Source organism: Chlamydotis macqueenii, chromosome 6, assembly GCF_036417535.1.
Source record: "Chlamydotis macqueenii isolate bChlMac1 chromosome 6, bChlMac1.mat, whole genome shotgun sequence".
NCBI classification, from domain to species: domain Eukaryota; kingdom Metazoa; phylum Chordata; class Aves; order Otidiformes; family Otididae; genus Chlamydotis; species Chlamydotis macqueenii.
Genome location: NC_141561.1, coordinates 39259184 through 39279452, shown reverse-complemented (window position 1 = coordinate 39279452; position 20269 = coordinate 39259184). Strand labels below are relative to the sequence as shown.

The 20269-nt window shown below is 44.7% G+C and overlaps 1 protein-coding gene across 5 annotated transcripts in view; it reads left to right on the top strand.

Annotated features, from left to right (window-relative positions):
- Positions 1-219: 219 nt before the first annotated feature.
- Positions 220-20269, top strand: part of FN1 (fibronectin 1) — a 52184-nt gene continuing 32134 nt past the window's right edge. For 4 of the 5 annotated variants that reach the window (XM_086751635.1, XM_086751637.1, XM_086751634.1 and 1 more), the window contains exons 1-15: positions 220-479; positions 721-849; positions 2316-2453; positions 4200-4331; positions 4444-4581; positions 6780-6938; positions 8354-8554; positions 9044-9223; positions 10754-10930; positions 11731-11883; positions 13794-13922; positions 15521-15664; positions 17606-17727; positions 18911-19088; positions 19206-19382. In XM_086751635.1, coding sequence (XP_086607761.1) covers positions 317-479; positions 721-849; positions 2316-2453; positions 4200-4331; positions 4444-4581; positions 6780-6938; positions 8354-8554; positions 9044-9223; positions 10754-10930; positions 11731-11883; positions 13794-13922; positions 15521-15664; positions 17606-17727; positions 18911-19088; positions 19206-19382 — 2320 coding nt within the window. In that variant the 5' untranslated portion in view covers positions 220-316. The remainder of the gene's footprint in view (positions 480-720; positions 850-2315; positions 2454-4199; positions 4332-4443; positions 4582-6779; positions 6939-8353; positions 8555-9043; positions 9224-10753; positions 10931-11730; positions 11884-13793; positions 13923-15520; positions 15665-17605; positions 17728-18910; positions 19089-19205; positions 19383-20269) is intronic. The other variant, XM_086751638.1, reaches the window with a different exon arrangement.

Genomic DNA, 20269 nt, shown 5'->3' with positions numbered 1-20269 from the left:
CACCGCTCGCAGCCCCCGCCCCGCTCCTTTGTGGCTACCGGGCCCGTCCGGCGCTCGACGGGGCGGTGGCGACCCCCGCCCGGCCCCCGGCGGCACCGAGGCCCAATGGGCGCCGGGGCGGCGGTGGCCACCCCCTCCCTTCGCCGCCCGTCCTATATAAACGCCTGGACGGCGCCGCGATCCCGACCATCGAACGGCGCCGGTGTTGGTGCCGTGCCGTGCCGTGCCGTGCCGTGCCGTGCCGTGCCGTGCCGTGCCGTGCCGTGCCGTGCCGTGCCGTGCCGTGCCGTGCCGTGCCGTGCCGTGCCGTGCCAGGATGCCGGGCCGCTCTGTCTGGCGGCTGGCGCTGCTCGCCCTCTGCCTGGGGGCTGCGGTGGCGGAGGGTGGCGGTGGCGGCCAGCGCCGCGGCGGCGGGGGGAAGAGCCGGCGGCAGGCGCAGACCACCTCGGTCCCTCAGGGCACCCCCGCGCAGGGCAAGCGTGAGTACCGCGCCGGGATGGGGTCCCGCGGGGCGGGGGGAGACAGGACTCGGGACGGGAGTCCCGCTGGGTGACCCCCGGGTGGCTTGGTCGATCCCTGTACTGCCCCTCGGGCTCGGCCGGACCCGCAGACCCGTGAGGCTGCGGCGGAGCAACCGATTCCCCTTCCCTCCCTGCCTCTGCTCTCGGTAACTCCAAACTTTTCTTTCTCTTCCTCCCTCCTCCTCCTCTCCCCCCTCAGAAACCTGTTTTGACAACGGAAAATACTACCGGATAAACGAGCAGTGGGAGCGCATTTACCTGGGGAACACGCTGGTCTGTACCTGCTACGGTGGAAGCAGAGGGTTTAACTGCGAAAGCAAGCCTGAGCGTAAGTTGGTGCTCTTATTTTTGTTTGGTTTTTTTTGTTTGCAACAAGACCCCAGAATGCCGAGTAAGCTAAGCCTTGTACCGAGTTATAACTGGCAGACCGGGTTTTCAGCTGAAGTTTGGTACGTAGGGTCAGTAACGGAGCTACACTCAATTACGCTGAAGATCTGGCTTGGGATTTTAAGAAATGCTTTTCATTAGCGATGGGCCTGCCACCAGAACCCTGAGCCAAACATCACTCATCTCTCTGGAGGATTGGATCTAAACGTTAATTTTGGAGCCAGCCTCTTCTTTATAATGAACTGAACTGACTCCTGGACTCGCGTGGGGAAGTTCAAATCTGGAGTCACTTTGCAGCTCTGGCTCTCTGCTGTTTGATTGCTTCACCCCAACTTTTCATAGCTGTGCAGTGTCGTCAGCTTGTTTAAAAATATTTCAACCTACAACTTGCCACAGCCCCCCGGCCCTGCTGTGAGCTTTCTATAATTGAGTGTAAAATGAGATTGTTTAGTCTTCTGCAGAAAAAGTTTAGGTAACAGAAAGAACTTTAAATGCAGCGTCTGCTGGAAGACACGTTTCTCTGGGATACAATGCAGTTTAGATTATCAGATGCGATGTATCTGTATTTATTGGCCTGAAGCCACTGGTTTGCCATAACTCCTTTATGTTGCTCTGGAGATACAAGAGAGGAAAAACTGGTTCCTGGCTGATGGTGTTCATGTAAGACAGATGGGAGCGTCCCAGCAATCTCTTTTACAAGGCTTGTGCGCTGCTTGCCTCACGGCTAGAGTATTTTAAGGAGTACTCAGTCCTTTTACTCCTCCATAAAAGGGGGTCTAATCTAGCTTTCCTTCCCCTGCAGGGATTCCCAAGTTTTAGTGTTTTGGTCCGATATCAAGTTTCCCATATGGCACAGTTCACTTTGTCCAGTAGTGAAGTGAAGAAGGTTGAGGATCTCAAGTCTGGTGGCAGCCCTGCCATAACCATTCTGTAATCACTTACTCCTGCGCGAGTGTGAACAATTCACAAGAAGTGCTGTTGACTTTGATGGGACTGTTGTAGAATTTGAGATTAATATACTCAGGTTTTTGCCAGGTCAGACTGAGGAGAATTATCATGACAAAGCACACAGCTCCGAGGGGATGTTTGCCCCCTCCTGTCTTCTGTACCGTTGCACTTCAAACAGCTGGGATTGATCCTTTCAGGGCAAGCCTGCCCACATGCCATGCTCAACTTTTGGCTCACTGGGGGAGGGAAGCTGAGGTTATTCAGCATCCTGGGGACCTTGAGGGGGTGAATTTCACCCAACTTCCTCTCTGCTGTTTTATCCCAGGAAGGAGGAGGCTGGTGTACATTTTCCCCAGTAAAAAAAAAGAGCATCCATGTGAGGAGGAAAGGAATGTGTGTTTCTGTTGACTGTGTGTGTTACTGGCATAGTAACATGAAGCTGGTTTTCTCCCCTCACAGCTGAAGAGACTTGCTTTGACAAATACACTGGATCCACTTACCGAGTGGGGGAGACTTACGAGCGCCCCAAGGACTCCATGATCTGGGACTGTACTTGCATTGGAGCTGGACGTGGGAGAATCAGCTGCACCATTGCCAGTATGTAACCAAGAGCCTATTACTACAGCTATTGTTCCTTAGTGTCATGTTTTCCAAAGCAACTTACACAAATATTCCAAATGTCCATTAGCTCAAGTTGGGGGGGTTTAATCCAGAGCCTGTTAAAATCTTGGAACTGAAAGCCCTTGCCCCATGTGCATACATGTGCCCAACCAAGTTCCTCTTTTATTTAAGAGGTGTAGTGCTATGTATAAAAACATAGGCCAAAAATTACTACTAGCATCCAGCCATACAGGTTAGTACATTTACTGTATACAAGAGTATTACATCTTCACAGGCACATTTATCAAAGTTGTCTTGTGACTGGAAAAGTGTGTGAGTCAGAATAACACCATCAGCATTAATGGGACTCCTGAATAAATAATAATCAATAAATACCACCTGAGAGCCCATCCCCTTGTCCTCCAAAAATGTCATCCCAAGCTCCCTGAGGGAGGTTGGATTTTATATCCAGGCACCCGCTCAATGCATTTCTACAACTCCTTTTTCACCAGCCTTACCCATACTTTTCTCTTGTTCCTCCCTCTCTTCCCTTGGTCCTTTCTCCCCAGCTCTCCCTTTCATGTCTCTGTCTGGAAATCGTTTCCTTATTGAGTCACTGAATTGTTCACAGTTTCCCTTCAGTTCATAATTAGACTTTCAGTGAGCACAGATGAAGATCCCTATGTCAGGACTTTTAGAATGAGATTTCAAAGTCCCTGAGGCACCTTTTGAGAAAAGTCTTGTTTTTAAAAGTATCCAGTTTCTTGTTTAAGACACACATGCTGATCCCAGTAGCATTGCCACAGAGGAGTCAAAAGCCAGCCATCATTACAGCATGGAAAAAAAAAATGCATTGAATCTGACAAGTAGAGCTGAAGCCCTCCTGAATTTAATAGCACTTTATTGGGCAGGGATGATAAGTGTTGTAAGAAAAGTCACTAAGGTAACATAAGAGCAGTCTCATTTTGGTGTCATCGGCCTGGTTTAGGGCTCACTGAAGAGTCTCACTGACTGTAACTGGCTTTGAATCAATCTTCATAACTCTTAGGTTCCTTGCTTTCATAAATGAGCCAGTGAAACATTTTAGTGGCTCCTAATAAAGGACCAGATACCTGTTTCTCCTTTTTTCCTTGGAAGAAGACCCTGTGTTTGCAAACTGCCCTTTACCATGTTTCCCTCCCTGACTCCAGACAGTCTCAGGGCTGTGGGGCACTGGTGGGCTGGGAATCTGCCTTTCCAGGGCCAGGTTTCCAAATCCAAAAGGACTAATGTCCTGCCAGGGTGTCACACCAAGCACCTTTACATTTTCCACATGCTGGCCTGGCCACCATGTCCCTTACGATACATAGGGATGGCCACAGAGAGGCCCAAGCACTACACCCTCAGAACAAAATGGAGGCAAGCCCTCCCTCACCAGCCCTCAGGCTGTGAGTGGGGCCTGAGGGAGAAACAGCACCTCCTCAGGCCCTGGCATTCCCCTTTCACCAGCCAGGTCTCAGCTGTGGTTTAAAACCTGGAAGGGGTTAGCTGTGGAGAGAGGACAGGGCCTAGGAGAGGCTCAGAAAATGGCGGGAACAAAGGGAAAATGGCGGTTGCCATTTTAAAAACTGGAGGAAGTGGCAGCCGTGGCCTGCCCCACTCCTTCACCTCACCACCTCCACCTCAACTGACGCCCTGGCCCAGCGGCCGTTACCTTGTCCCTGGTGTGGTCCCTCACCTCGGCTCCCTTCTCTGCCGCTGCAGATCGCTGCCATGAAGGTGGCCAGTCCTACAAGATCGGCGATACCTGGCGCCGGCCCCATGAGACGGGCGGCTACATGCTGGAGTGCGTGTGCCTGGGCAACGGGAAGGGCGAGTGGACCTGCAAACCCGTGGGTAGGTGCCTGCTCTCTTCTTCTCTCCCAGCTCGGCCAGGGCGTAATGGCGTCTTTGTCTTCCCTGCCATGGCCCTGGGTGTGGACTCTTTTAATCTCCTTTCCTCTCGCAGCCGAGCGATGCTACGACAACACAGCCGGGACGTCCTACGTGGTCGGTGAGACCTGGGAGAAGCCTTACCAGGGCTGGATGATGGTGGACTGCACCTGCCTGGGGGAGGGCAGCGGCCGCATCACCTGCACCTCCAGAAGTAAGTGTTGGGCTAGCGCCTGCCGGCTGCTCCATTTTGTTGGTTTTTCAGATATCTCCTGTGTCAAAAAAAAAAAAAAAAAGGTATTCCTTTTTCTGCCCTATTGCAAGTGGCAGTAGTTTTTAAAGGGACAGCCGTCTCCTGAGAAAGGGTGGGAAACAGACCTCTCTGAGGTGGAGGGGGGACTGTTTGCTTGTCCTGGTCGCCATTTGTGATCTGAGGACACACCAATGAGCTGGTGGTCTGTGCTGGTGATGGAGTCGCTGGATTATTTGGGGTTTTAACTTGCTTTAGAGAGAAAAGTTTAAGAAATCTGCGGGCCAGCTGAATTATGGTTGTGCATCTCCCAGGAAGTCAGGGGAATGGTTTGGTCTACAAAATGGCAGAGGGTTTGGCCTAATATCTCCGTTTCTGTTTTTTAAAGTAGCCTCCTGAGCGAGATTAGTTGCTTTTAAAGAGAAATAGTTACCTGCTCCAACTGCAGGATCTGCCAGATTAAAATGTCATCTTATTTTTTCTCTTTATTACTGTTTAATATATGTGTTAGCTAAAACAGGGTTTGCTTTGTCTGCTCTGCTGTCTTGTTTGTTAGTTTTTTCCCGCCATTTTGTCTTCAGTGTAAACGTGCTTCAGTAGTGCAGGTGACTTTTTTTTGAAGGACATTACCGTAAATATTCCGTTTTGTTTGTATTTGCAAAGCAAATAGGGCTTTTAAAATCCAAAATCTCACTTGTTTATCTACCTTCTGTTCCAGTTTTGTTAGGGGCAAGCTCTGTTGTGGAGCTATCAGGTTTACACAAGTTGCCTCAAGAAAATTTAACTTTGTACCTTACACCTTTGTTATGCAAGATTTGAGAAACTCTTCTGTAGCCTTTAAATTGCCTCATATTCAGCTGCCTCGGGGCAAAGAGATAATGGCTTTCTGCTGGTATACACAGCAGACCTGTAAAGAACTAAAACACTGAGGAGGATTGGGATTAACACTGAAGATCTGGAGAGACTTGGTCGAGAAATAAGTTTATAAATCAAACCAGCCTTGGCAATATTAAATGTGTTTAAAACACAGGGGGAAAAATCATTAACTGTCAAATAGGAATGAATAAAACAGAATGTGTTGTTTGTGAATTTTGGAGGAGTTAGTATTATTAATAAAAATGATTTGGCAGTATCTTTCCTCCCATAACTCAGGTCTGCACTGTTGTATCGTAGGGGAAATTACAATATAATGACTTGTTCTTTTTTCATTTTCTTTTCCAAATATAATCAAATAGAGAAATTGAAATATGTGCGTGTAAAATGAGAGCTGTAGCCCACAAAGTAGCATTACACTTCAGTATGTGCTGCTGTTCTGTATCTTTTATGGACAGTGTTTTCCAAAATCATAGTTGATTTCTTGGGGCACATTTCAGCTTTTCATTTTCTAACTTGAGAATCTGAGTGTCCATAAGACAGGTTTTTTTCACGTTTGCAAAACTACCTTATGAATACTTTGCCAGTTTACCACTCCTCTGGCAAATACTCAAGTTTTGGTCATTTTAACTGCTGCGAATTAGTAATGTGTTTTCCACATTCATATTTTATCCCATGTGCTCTTTCAGTGGCAGTCTGGGATGATGCATATGTCCTTCCACAGTTCTTCATAAATCCGTGTTCATTGATCCGTGATTATATTTAAGCCACTGTATCAAGTTGCCCTTGAATGAGAACGTAAAATGTTGTAATGGAAGAAAAACTAGTTAATCCGTGCAGATCTGGCATCCAGACAAAAGTAGTTTGTTATGCTGCCCTTTGAACCCATTTACTGAATTCATCAGGGCCTATGGGTTATTAAAGACAACAGGGAGATTTAGAAAGTCTAATATTCCTGGTATGACATGAACAGCTTATATTAACTTTACTGGACCTTCATGCACACTTCTTTTTGGAGGAAATGGAATTTAATATGTTGCCTTCAAATAGGTTTTAGCTTCTTCCAGTTGAAGTAGAGCCCTCAACTTGAACTGTGCCCTGTGTATGATATGAAATGACCCAGCTACAAAGACTTCTGCTTTATAAAAAAAAAAAAAGGACATTAAAATGAGTTTAAGCAAAGCCTTTAAACTATCAGCTCGTTTAGTAGTGTTGGTGGTTCAATACTGTAAATTGCGTGGTGAAGCCCTCCAATGCAGAAGTAGCTAACGTTTGTGTTCCTTATACAGATAGGTGCAATGACCATGACACCAAGACTTCCTACAGAATTGGAGACACCTGGAGCAAGAAGGATAACCGCGGAAATTTGCTTCAGTGCATCTGTACCGGTAATGGCAGAGGTGAATGGAAATGCGAAAGACACACTTCCCTGCATACAACTAGCACTGGTAAGTGGGGGATCATAGTGTGTAAGTAGGGGAAGAGACAAGGATTGGCACATTTTGAATGGTTAGGACTTGGAGTTGAATTGTGCCATCCTAATTTAGGTATTTAAGAGTCTTGTCAGGGAAAGATCAGCAGTAAGGAGGGTCAGAGTTCAGGAGGTGCTCCTTGTTTGTGCATGTGTAGATAAGATTAATTTATACCTTGTTTCCTTGCACAAATTCAGCTTACACATGCAGATGTGACTGCCTGCACAATCACAGTGCAGTAAATCACATCTAGGGCCCTGCATCCACAGAAACTATCTACTAGCTTTGTCTTGGAAGCATGGCACTTCAAGTGAATATTTGAACTTCAAGTATTCGCCTCAGGGTAACTTTCTTGAAATGTCCTTAATTTAAACTCCACTGAGACCATCTGGTTTCTTTGACAAGATAAATACACCTACTAATGGCTGAGCTTTAAAAACCTGAAATGTCAAGGAATGTGTACAATGCTATTTAATACATGTAGATTGGATACTTTGTAATTTTGGTGTGAAATATTACCTAGTTTATAGGTAGCATATATTTTTTGCCCAAGGTTTGTTAAAGTCTTCAGCTTCTGAATAATTTTTTTTTGCCATTTTAAGGATCTAGATTTCCTATTGGTGAGTGCAGTGTAAAACTTCTCTGTTTCCTTGCAGTACCTACCTGAATTTTTCTTGGTAAATGACCTTTAACTATTTGGTACCAGCAGGTTACCTTCAAACTCTCAGAAGGTCTAAAGTTCAAAATACACAAAGCTTCAAGAATCCCAGTACTTTTTTTTCCATTATTATTTCCCCTACTTCAGCAGAGCTGAATTTATGGAGATTCCCATGGGAATCATTAGCAAAAATATCCATAATGTAGACAACAAGCTTCTTTGTCTCTCAGTATTATTCCAAATAATAACGGTAATGGGCCAAAAACTTTGATTCAAAGCTTAAAAATTCTAGAGTAAATGAATGTATTTGTGTTTTCTTTTTCAATGAAAAATTCATAATTATTTTTGCCTTATCTCCCTACTTCCTTGGTAGTTTTTTATTGTCTTGTCACTGATCTTGAATTTTTTATTCTAGGTTTCCTTCAGCTATTTTTTTTTTCCAAAATAATTTTTTTATGCAATTCCTGTGAAAACCAGTTGAAGCTCGTAATCCTTTTTAAAGCTACTCTAAGTGGTAGAAACCAGAGGCTACCATTAGCAGAAGCAGGAGCCGTTCTTTTAATTTTGAAGTTTGCTAAGTGGAATAATTAAAATAATGTCTAGTGGAGCTAAGAGGGTTGTGCCTTCGATCTGATGGAGTGCCTAAGGTTTTATTATCTCAGCGTTTAATTGAAGCATTCTATTCTTTAGCTTTGCATGTAACATCTCGCTTCTCTCCCATGTTCTGCTGCAGGATCTGGCTCTCCTAGCTTCACGAATGTACAGACCGCGTTGTACCAGCCGCAGCCTCAACAGCCCCAGCCTCAGCCTTACGGCCAGTGCATAACTGATAACGGAGTGGTGTACTCTGTCGGTATGCAGTGGCTCAAGACACAGGGCAGCCAGCAAATGCTTTGCACCTGCCTGGGCAACGGAGTCAGCTGCCAGGAAATAGGTATGAGTTTGCCTTTTAGTGCCTGTTCAGTCCAATGAGATCTTTGGGAGTGCCCTGTGTTTTAATTTTGAAGTGGAATCCTTTTTTGTCTGTGTATCAAAAATGTCTTCTGAAGATGATGTACTGGAGAAAGGGGCAAAGGGAGAAGAAATAATTGTTTTGGTTATTTGAAGCCTAGCTCCGTAGGGCAGAAACATTTCCCAGTGAGTTATATATAACCGGCTGAGGGAAAACAGCATTTGGGGAGCAGCATTAATAACTTCATTTAAATGGACCTGCAGTAATGTATGTTTGGAAAAGAATGTAAAAGAATGACACAGCTGTGGGGCCAAGTCGTCAGTTGGTATGTATTGGCCCAGGTCCATGGCAGTCCGTGTGGGTTCACATCAGCCAGTGATTTGGCCCAGGGGGCTATCTCTGTTTTAGAACCCTAAGGTTTGGGGATTGCTTTGAGCCTGAGTCTAATGTTGTGATTTGCTTGCTTTAAAGCTGTGACCCAAACGTATGGTGGCAACTCTGATGGAGAAGCCTGTGTTCTGCCTTTCACCTATGACGGGAGGACTTTCTATTCCTGCACCACCGAAGGCCGCACAGATGGCCACCTCTGGTGCAGCACCACTTCCAACTTTGAGCAGGACAGGAGATACTCCTTCTGTACCGAGCAGAACGGTAGGTTCTCAGACGATCCTCACATGCATGTGACCCTCATACACACGTGGAGGAAGGAGCAGAGAGCATACGGACAGGCTGCCTGAACAATCCCAGCAGTCTGGAGGGACTCTAGGCACACCCAACAGCAAGGCAGTCCTGTGAACTGAGAGCTGCCTGCAGTCAGGCCACTTTTGTGATCTTGGTGTCTCTGGAGGGTGCTTAGGGTGATACAGGTGTAGCCTTTGAGTCCTGTTTTCTCTCCTCTGATCTGATCTTAGAACAGGAGTACCTTGTCAGGATAGAGCTTTGGCCCAAAGGATACTCAGACTTTGCCTTTGCTTGGCTGAATTGCTAGAGCAATGCCCATATTAGGCTGCAGAGAAGAGGATATGCGTGGACTACAGTCTGCGCAGTCCTCTGTCGCTCCCTCCATCCTGACTATCTGGCCAGGTTGCCATATATAGCAGTAATCTTGATGTGATTTGTGATCACTGATCAAGAGCTGGTGCGTGACTAACGCGGCAGCATTCCCTCTTGTCTGTGAACAGTCAGCGTTCCCTTTGCTGCACAGTTCTACCTGTGTGGTTGCACTTCCTGGAAAGCCCATCAGACGTCCCTGGAACGGTATCCAGGCAGCTTCTCTGGGATCTGACCTTGGAGAGAATTTTTCACATTCCCCCGTTAAAATACTACTTCTTACACTGCATAATTTTTTGTTTGTGGGTTGGTTTTTTTTTTCCCACTCTGTTCTACTTCAGTTGGGTTTTTTTATATATATATATATATATATATATATATATATATATATATATATAAAAAAATCAAGCTTTTCTCTGCAGTTCATACAATATTCTTTAAAAAAAACCAACCTCAAACAAAAAACAACCCCACTGCCCCTGTCCACACCCACATCGTTGTTTTAGTGAGGCTTCTTGTGATATACTGTGGGGAATGAGAGATACCAATATAGAAAAACCTCAACAAATGCCTCCTTGTTCTCCAGAGTTGCTCAAGAGGTGAGTAGCTCAGGTAGATTACAGCCCTCTTTCCACTACTGCTTGCAAAACACGAAGCTTCCAGCCTGCAGAGAGGTTTTGACTTGTCCTGTTGTACGTAACTGAATTGCAACCCTTTCTTGGGGGCTAAGGCTTTACTTTAAGCCAAAGGGCACAACTGGGTAGTAGCCTCAGGGAGATAATACAGGTGTGCTGAGAAACTGAGTTTATTTGATTCTCTAGACCTTGGCACAAAGGGTCTGCAAAGCTACTTTCCCAAACGTGGTAAGCTTTGGTTTTCCCTCTTCCCCAGGAATTCCCATGGCTGGCTTTGCAACTCCTTCCAAAGCAATGTTTGAACTGAGTTGACCTTGTGCAAGGCTTATGTTTCCAGATCTGAATTAATTAAAGCCAAGAAAAGAGGCCTGTGAATAGTATACAGGGTACACGTGGGAAAAAATAGCGCTGGTGTTTTGTTTTCCATGCTTTTTCATGCAGGCTAAGGGAGAGTGCAGGGTTCATTTGCATCTGTTTTCTTTTCACTTTTGTACAGTTTTGGTCCAGACACGTGGTGGCAATTCCAATGGTGCTCTGTGCCACTTCCCCTTCCTGTACAACAACCGCAACTACACTGACTGTACTTCTGAGGGACGGAGAGACAACATGAAGTGGTGTGGAACCACTGAGAACTACGATGCTGACCAGAAATTTGGTTTCTGCCCTATGGCTGGTAAGGCTGAGAACCATAAAAGGGTTATGGAATACCTATAAGCTGTTCTTCGAGCTGGAAAGTAAAGAGCTGTCTGTCGTTGGTTGGTTATTGATGATTTCCAGAGAGCTGTATCTCAGCCTAAAACCCTTTAAGGCATTTCTGAAGTTTTGTGCTTTTTTCCCCACTAATCACCTCTAGCAGAGACTTAGGCAGTGTCAGGAGAAGGTGATTTTCATTACTTCTTTGCTACAAGCCAGTGGTAGGCATGCTTCTGAGCTGGTGCAACTGGTGTAGGTCCATTAGGGACCATTGGACTGTAGTGTTTTGTAGCAAGTGAGGAATTTATCTTGCTTCTCGCTCGTGTCTATTCCTTTCCTCTTGCCTGATCTGTGGTTAGGAATAAGTCTGTACTTACAGTATCGGTGTGCTACCCTGGAGACGGCCGTAATATAAAAATCAATATTGTTGTCCACTCCTACAATCCATGCCATGCTTGCAGGTCTTCAGATGGCCCTGTTCATATAAAGGCATGTATGTAACAAGAACTGATTCTTTCACACAGCACCCCTTGGACATTGTACAGAAGCTATTTCTAGTAGCTTTCAAATTAAAATTAAAATGAGTGAGCCCCTACAAGGGATCTGAACTTAGAGAATGTCATCACCCAGCAAAAATGCTGTTCAAAATTGAGTGGGTGCCTGAAGCTGCAGATGCAGAATCTGCTGTACAGTATGAAGGGGCATAGCAAATGGTCTAAGCCCTCAAGATCTTGTTAATTCCAGCCACATAAAGTATCCTCTTGCTTTCTTCTCCACCAGCCCATGAAGAAATCTGCACAACCAATGATGGTGTCATGTACCGTGTTGGGGACCAGTGGGATAAGCAACACGACATGGGCCATATGATGAGGTGTACTTGTGTAGGAAATGGCCGCGGAGAATGGACTTGCATTGCGTATTCCCAGCTCAGAGGTACTGATTTTTCATGTTGATGTCACCACTTTAGTCTAAATGTTTTGGGGAGTGGGAGGAATTGGTTTTTTTTTTTTCCCATCACTGTGAGTTCGAGCCCAGACTCAAGGACTGTGTATTACCAAGCTTTTCTTTGGAGTAGAAAGGGAATCAGAGAGCTATGCGAAGTTCCTGTCTTGTTTACATGCTTCGAAAGTACTGTTTCAGCTTTTGCAGACTAGCAAGCAGAGGCAAACCTTGATTAGCTTGATCAGTAGGTATCCCTCCCTCTTTTTGTCTACGTTTAGGAATCGGCGCTGCTGTGACTTTACAGAGAGCTCAGCAGAGGCACCCCTCCCCCTCAAGAGCAGACAAAACCCCAGACTAGTCTGAAGTTTGAATGCGGAGCCGTCCTGTTTTATTGTTCTGCAGTGAAATTTTCAATTCCTCTGTGCTGGATTAGCCCGTTGCTGGCTAATCGATATGAAAAGTTGGCAGGACACAGCACTGAGATTACTCTTATTTACTTATTTATGTGAGTGGTCCAAGTGGAGAAGTGCTTAAGCAATACCAAAAAAAGAAGACTTAAAAAGCACAGACATTTGATCATCCTGCAGCTAGCTCACAGCATTGGCTTCATGTCTGGAAAAGGCAGGGGGGTTGCTGTCAAGCAGCCAAGAAAGGACTTTTAACACCACTGCTGAAATGGGATATAATTTATAGGGAAAGGCGCTCTCAAGGGCTTTGGGAGGGGTATTTTTAATGTATTTCCTTCAGAACAGTGAGAAATGCACTGCTAAAAGTCCTGGTCTGTGAAACTCCTTTTTCCGCATACACAGCTAGTTCTCTGCAGTTTCATTCTGGAGTTAAAGTGGTCTTTCTTGATGAGGGGGAGTAGAGATACTTTGCAATTTCAAAAGGCAAAGGTTATCTTAAGTAGAGCTGTTTAAACATAGCAGCCAGAGAAGGTCTTTAACACTCACAGGAGGGTTTGAGCACTGCTGGGTTTATCCTGACGCCAGACCCGTGGTGTGGGAAAGTAGGATGGGGAATGAAGGTCTGGGATTAACTGAGTCGCTTCCCCAAGGACAGATGGTCTGGGATTGACTTCGGAACTGAACTTGGGTCTCTTGGGTCCCAGTTAACAAAACAACATGCTTCTGGGGTGGTTTTCATGTTGGTTATTTTTTTTTTTCTGTCTTTCTGCTCCTCGCTGTGATTAGACTGGCATTAGGCATTCTGGGCCAGATCACGGGTTGACGTGTCGGCATTGAAGCTAACAGACTGCTAGCATTGCACTTAAGCATGGAGTCTGGTTACTGTGTTTTGAGGGAATAGTAGATTAGGAGGCACCAGTGGCATCTTGGATGTATAATAGATCTGCTCCTGTCTTCATATTACTATGAAGTGTAGCAGATCCCCAGCGGAATAACATCATGAGGGTGTTTGTACTTCTTCATGATATCTTTATGAATTTGGAGTAGCCCATTTCTCCTTGTGTAGTACTAATGATTTCAGACAGTACTCATTGAGGTATTCCAGTGTAAACCTTCCTCAGAGGAGGTAGTGAGAGAGTTAGTGTGCTCCTTTGGATTTTCTTTCACACGTGGAATCTGTCAAAAGGAACAACCAAGCCGTTCTGTAGTTTGAGCAACGCACAATACTTTGGACTGCATCCTACAGACCTCTTTTCTGCAAGTGTTGCTCATTTGCACTCTGCTGATAAATGAACCCAGGAGCAGTGGTGTGCATGCAGCACTAATCTGTGACGATCACAGATATCGGGAGGGCTCCCTCTTGCATGAATGGAGCTTGTCATGGTCAGTCTCTGTGAGCTGATTGAGAGGAGGGAACGATGTGCCAAGCAGAAGGATCTTGTCTTAACGCTTAGAGCTATTGCTAACAAACTGTCTCTGCTCTTTCTCAAACAGATCAGTGCATTGTGGACGGTATCACCTATGATGTGAACCAGACCTTCCACAAGCGTCATGATGAGGGGCACATGCTGAACTGCACGTGCTTTGGCCAGGGCCGGGGGAGATGGAAATGCGATCCTGTTGGTAAGTCACCAGCTGTTCCCGCTTGCCAAACACAGACTGTGGCTGCGTAAAAACTGGTTACAGTATGGTGAAGCTGATGTGTGAGTTTGGACCCAGTGTTTACCCACTTTCTGCCCTGAATTGCACAACTGCAAAAGTAGAAGTAACACTGGATTAGCTGGAGAGTACGTCCTGGTTTTCAGGACATAAGCTTTGTTTGTCAGGCATGTCACAGAAGAAGTCAGTGATGATGCAGTAGTAGTGGATTGTAGCAGGCTGTGGTAACAGGGCATGTTAACCCCAGGCTGGGGCGATTTGGCTGAATTCTGGTACTTGAGCTGTCAGCCTAGCAGGCAGGCCTCTCGGGCTGAACGATGATAAAACAATATGCAGCTAGGCACTGACGCTAGGATCGGTTTTCTTTCCTTTCCCTATCCTAAAAGGTCTTCAAGTCTCCTCATGGAACTGAGAAAGGAGGACTAGCACATATTAACTTACCTTGGACTAAATTGATTTTTTTGGCTGCCCTTTGTTCTGGCAAAGAGAGAAAGCTCAGGATGAGAACACGTGTTAATAGCACTCTGGAGGTTAGCTAAAACCATCATAGTTCTCTGCAGGAATGAGGAGATTTCATCTCTTCTGCCTCCCCCCACTTCCCTAGTGAACCTAGATTGGAAGATAAGACCTGACTGTTTGGTTTGCAATTACTAAATCCAAGAGAACTTCGAACTATTGCCAAGAAAATCTATTAGAAAGTATTAGTGGTTGAGCTCTGCTTTATTTACAGTGATATCTGTACAGGTTTACTGGAGGAACTGGAGTTGTAAAGCTCCTGAAAATTACTACTTTGAAAGAAGGGGAGAGGGGATGATTTCAGCTATCTGTGAAGGTGCAACCAGTTTAATTTTGTTGGCTCTCTCTAAACAAGGCTCCTGTTTATGCAAGGAAGGATAATGCTATTTCTCACTGCATTTCCATTGGCCAGAACCAGAGGCGTAGGTTGTACTAGAAAATGTACTGAAGCGCTGGTACTGTGTGTATTTACACTAGCTAAGCTGATTTCAGGATTTGATTTGTCCTCCTTTGGTTTATACAATGATAAATCTGGAAAGACTCTGCTGAAAATTAATGGGTCACTTCGGACTTATAAAGTATCACTGAATTCTGCTGAAGCCAGTAGGAATTTTGCCACTGATTTCCTTGAGAGCAGCGTGGTTTTGCTTTGGAGGAGAGATGAACCTAGCTGACTAGAGCGGAACTGGACTCCACAATAGATAGTTCAAAATAAACCCTTTCTTGAAGGAGCACCCCATTGACTTCCCTGGGAAGCTTGCCAGGTGGACAGCTTGTACTTAACAGTGTCTTAAGAAATGCATCACATCTGAATTAGCCCCCTAGTATCTAACTTAACACATGCAGTGATATATCAAGAGTCTTGATTTGAGATTCAATTTCTGTTACCACTTTCTCTTTATGTAACTATATTTTGCAAATAAACATTGGTGTTGCATTTCTTTGTGTAAAAGTCTCCTGTGACTTAACTCTTTTGTGTTCAGCGTAGATTTTTCACTCTAGTTTCAGTAACATACAGTGGCTAACTGTTTCTTTTGTGCCTTTAGATCAGTGCCAGGATTCAGAAACCCGTACCTTTTACCAAATCGGAGATTCATGGGAGAAGTACGTCCATGGTGTCAGATACCAGTGCTATTGCTATGGTCGTGGAATTGGAGAATGGCATTGCCAGCCTCTGCAGACCTATCCTGGTAAGAAACCCAACAGATAACTCACCTGCGGAGTAAGACATGAGGAAAGCAGTTATATGTGTAGTCTTTCCTTTTCCACCACTACAGAAGCAAATCCACGACAGAATGAAGCATTTTTCCTGATCTGTGCCCTGAAGAAATTAAATATTTGAACTTTTGTTTGCCTAGTCAGTTCCAGGAAATCTTTACAGAGACAGGCAATGCCTGTTTGTTGGCTTGTTGTGTTTCAGTTCCCTGAGCAGAACATAAGGGGAACCTCTCTACTTCCCTGCTTAAGGTTGCAACTGCCACTTTCTTAATCTGAATAAGATGAAATATTAAGGCTGTGTTTTGGCTTCCCTGTTGGGAGAAGACGACTATGCTCGTGTCATTGATTTCCCAATCCATCTCTGAGAGTAAATGTGGAGGAACTGCGTGAGGATTGGGTGTAGCAGTGTCAATGCTGAATTGATTCTCTGCTTTTATACCAAGATAAGTTAAAAAGAGTCTGTCCACTCACTAGCTGCAATGTGTTCATATCCTAAGGGCCTTGCAAAGTAAGAAAGGGAATGTGAGGCTCATTCAGAAAGAGAGTTCTAATATAGATGCCTCTGCTTTAGAAGGACACTTGGCTGACAGAACTATGGACTTGCCTTTCTTTTGGGGCAGCAAACTAAGGAGAGCAAGAATAGGAAGCAGACCTTCTTTGGACATTTTTTTTTCCCCGAGTTTCCTACTGGGGTTTGCTGAGCCTCAGTGACTCCTGTCAGACTGCTTAAACAAACATCTCCCTAAGCTATGTGAAATATGCGTGTCTCCAGACTGGAGACCAGGGCTTTGGGCTTCTTTAGATACAAGAGTGACTGAAAATGTGTAAATAAACCAAATCTAATGTTTCTGAATGTAGGCTTGGGGTTGGGTGAGCTTTGAAATTTTCTGTGTGTGGGTGCAGATTTGTTTGCCTGGAAGTCATGTTGAATGTGGAGCAGGTATATATGTTACACAGTTGTCCAAATAAATTATAATTACAAATATTGGGAGTGGGAGGAGGGTGAAGGTATTTAATGTCTAACATGAGACACTTTCCTGCAGATTCCAGGCTGCTCTTTCTGAGACTTTCTGAGAACTAACACGAGGACAGTGCTGCTGAGTGTTCAGTGAACTCTCCCCAGCAGGGATGGGAGGGACTGAAAGGAGAGCTATGGGATCGTAAAACCTTTCCTTCTGCATTAAAGAACTTTGTGGAGAAAATAGACCTGAGCCTGATCTAGCTGAATGCAAGCAGTAGTCTTCAGCATTAGAGCACTGCTGAACTTGTATTTTCATGAGTTTATCGGCTTGATTTGTCTCAAGACTTCCACCAACCCTTCTGGTGTGGTCTGTGTTCAGAACACATGCCTCACTACCTATGGAGTGCTCCACAGACTCATGAAAATTCAGTGTTTTGAATCAACTGGTTAAGAAATTGAGTAAAATAGTAAAAGACTAATGTCTCTTTGCAGGGTGTATTCAATGTCAAATCAGGAATTTGCCCTCACCATGCCACAAGATTAGACCTGGATTTGGCAGGCATTTCTCGGCTCTTTGCCTGCTCTCGTTGCAGAAGATATGAATTGATCGAAGCAGCTAGTTGCTGAGAAGCTCCCTCTCTTTGAACAATATGACTTTACTGTGCAGACCTTTTCTATACCAGACCGCTCTGGTTTTCTGTTTCATTGATAACTCACAGGAAATTAACCCAAACAGCACATGTTAACTCCCCCACAGAATATATTCTAGTTCACTGGTTTTCTAAGTAGTGATGAAGCATTCAGGATAGAGACAATATCACTTATTTCCCATTTATAGAAACAGTATGTGAGCCACTTAACTTTCTTGCTTTTTGATGACTCCACAAAAAAGGCAGAAGAAAAGCATCCCCAGTATATTAAAAATGGCAATTCTTTTTTTTTTTTTTCCCAGGGTCAGCTGGGCCTGTTCAGGTGATCATCACAGAGAGTACAAATCAGCCCAACTCCCACCCCATCCAGTGGAGCGCTCCTGAACGATCTCACATCACCAAGTACATCTTGCGCTGGAGACCGGTGAGTGCCACATTGATCATCATTCATAGATCAAAAATACTTTATTTTGCTTTTTCTAGTGTCTGAAGGAAATGTCTGACACAATTGCAGCAAAATTTAGTGGCTAATTCAGTGTCCTTGCTCTGTTGAGGTCAGCAGTTACTCTGAGGATCAAATCAACCAGTGCTGTGAAAACACTTGATGTTTTCCTGCCTAAACTTTACTGGTCACTGTGTTCATGAAGTATCTTACTAACCAAAGCCCTAGCACAGTGAGCAGACAAGTTTATATCCTTCCTCACTTCAAGTAATATAAATCCTTGTGGAAACTTCTTCATCCTAAGAACTATGTGCCTATCCAGAGACAACTGGCATAGGTTTTATCCTACTAATGAGGAGGCAAAAATGAGTAAAATATGAAGATATAAACAGCTAGCATGGGATTAAATAAACAGTCATCTCCCATCTTCTGTAAAGTCTAAACCAAAGCTGGTTAACCACTGCTTGTTGGCTCACATGTATTTGAGGAATGATTGGTTTTAACCAACCTAGATGAGTTGTGTTACAGCTCCCCTGAGTACAGCTTCGCAGAAGACCACTTAATGATTAAGAACATTAGTACCTCGATGCTGCCTGTTATTAAGAGAACAATAAAGGCCCTGATCCAAAGCCATTAAAGGCACTCAAGTCTTTTTACTGACTTTAGTGTATCTTGGATCAAGGCCTGAATGAAATGAACTTTAAAGCACTGGAGTACAAACCTCAGAGGATGGAGAATTATTTCAGAGCTTCCCATAGAGTTCAAGTGCAGGGTAGAATGGAAGAACTGTATATTGTTTTCAGATGATGGCTTAGACTGTTACTGTGAATAGCCTTCAAATATGCATTTTCCAGCCATTCCTTCGTGCCATAATGCATTTTTGATAAAGGAATGGGTTTAGTGCATATATTACAAATAATGCTCCCTTTAAAGGAAAAAGTTCAAAGCTAGATTGTTTTTCAGTTTATCCCAGTAAAACTTAAATCACCCAAACAGTCAGTAGTCCTGCTTTCTGGTACAACTGTCTCATCTCCTTTGGCTTGGCTCTGTCTGTGCAGTAGCTGTTCAAGTCACGCCTATGTTTGAATATCACAGTGCAGGTTAAGTCACTAAATGCTTGTGGGCTGGGGAGTCTCTCACTATTTGGATGTCCCTGTTCTTGCAGAAAAACTCTGGAAGGCAGTGGAAGGAGGCCACCATCCCCGGCTACCAGAACTCCTACACCATCTCAGGCCTGAAGCCTGGTGTGATATATGAAGGACAGCTCATCAGTGTTCAGCGGTATGGCCACAAAGAAGTCACCCGCTTTGATTTTACCACAACCAGCACCACAGCAGTGACAAGTAAGCTGAACAGTGAGGAATCCAGAAAAACATAATCTCCTTCACCTCAGTCTTTGTTTTGTGCATCCCAGTTAACATAAAAATAGCAATTAATTAAACCTCTCTTCTCTATTGCAGGCAACACTGTTTCGGGAGAGACAACTCTTCTTCCTCCTGTGGTTGCTACTTCAGAGTCAGTGACTGAAATCACAGCCAACAGCTTTGTTGTCTCCTGGGTTTCTGCTTCTGACACAGTTTCTGGATTCCGTGTTGAGTATGAGCTGAGCGAGGAGGGCGATGAGCCGCAGTACCTTGGTGAGACAATATTTGAGTCTATGAGACCAAAGCATTGCTACCAGTACATCGCAGCAGTGCAGATGAGAGGGGAACCAAATATTTTTTTGAACATGCCTCCTGGCTAATTTCCTTTGCTATACCTTTGTCCTTCCACCAGAATGGACAGAGAAATCTTTCCCAAATGCCCTCTCTTGACTACTCGTCATCTCATGGATGACTTTTGAATCTGATCTTACTCATCTTTGATAATGTGACAACATAGCTAAGCCAGGTTAAAGGCACTGGACTCAGACCTAGGAATTGCATCCGCTTTTCTAACATCTGTTGTAGAGCCTGTGTCACCACAGATAATTTCATCTTAACTTCTTTTTCCCAGTTTCCTGTCTTAACAATGGTAATAGCAATATCTCACAAGGATTTGAGGTTATAATAGCTACTCAGACATAGATGTGATACAGAACAACGTGAGAAAATGAACAGTAATGCTCTGACCTAATAATTCTCCCTGGGCTGTTGCTCCCCTGAACTCGCAGGCTTGGACTCATGAGCAGAAGTGGCTTACAACTGAAACTGCCAGCACTGTCACCACCTTTCTTGTCTGCACGGTGGCTGCCCAGACAGCTGAGCTGTGTTGTGAAGCAGCTCCTGAGCTCATCTGTCTGCAGACAGAGGTTTACAGGCAAATTGAAAGGCAATTCCCAGTTTCCCTTAAGGTGCTTGGCTTCAGTCTGCCAGTAAGGAGCTGCTTCATGGAGAATTTCCTACATCTGGCATGTAGGTGGACATCTGGGGGGAGGGAGGCGGGAGAGAAGTTCATCAGCTCTCGCAGTGTCATTTTTCTCCACTCATGAGTCAGTCTTTCCACATAACCTATCCATGTGAAAATTTTTCCATATATTTCTGTA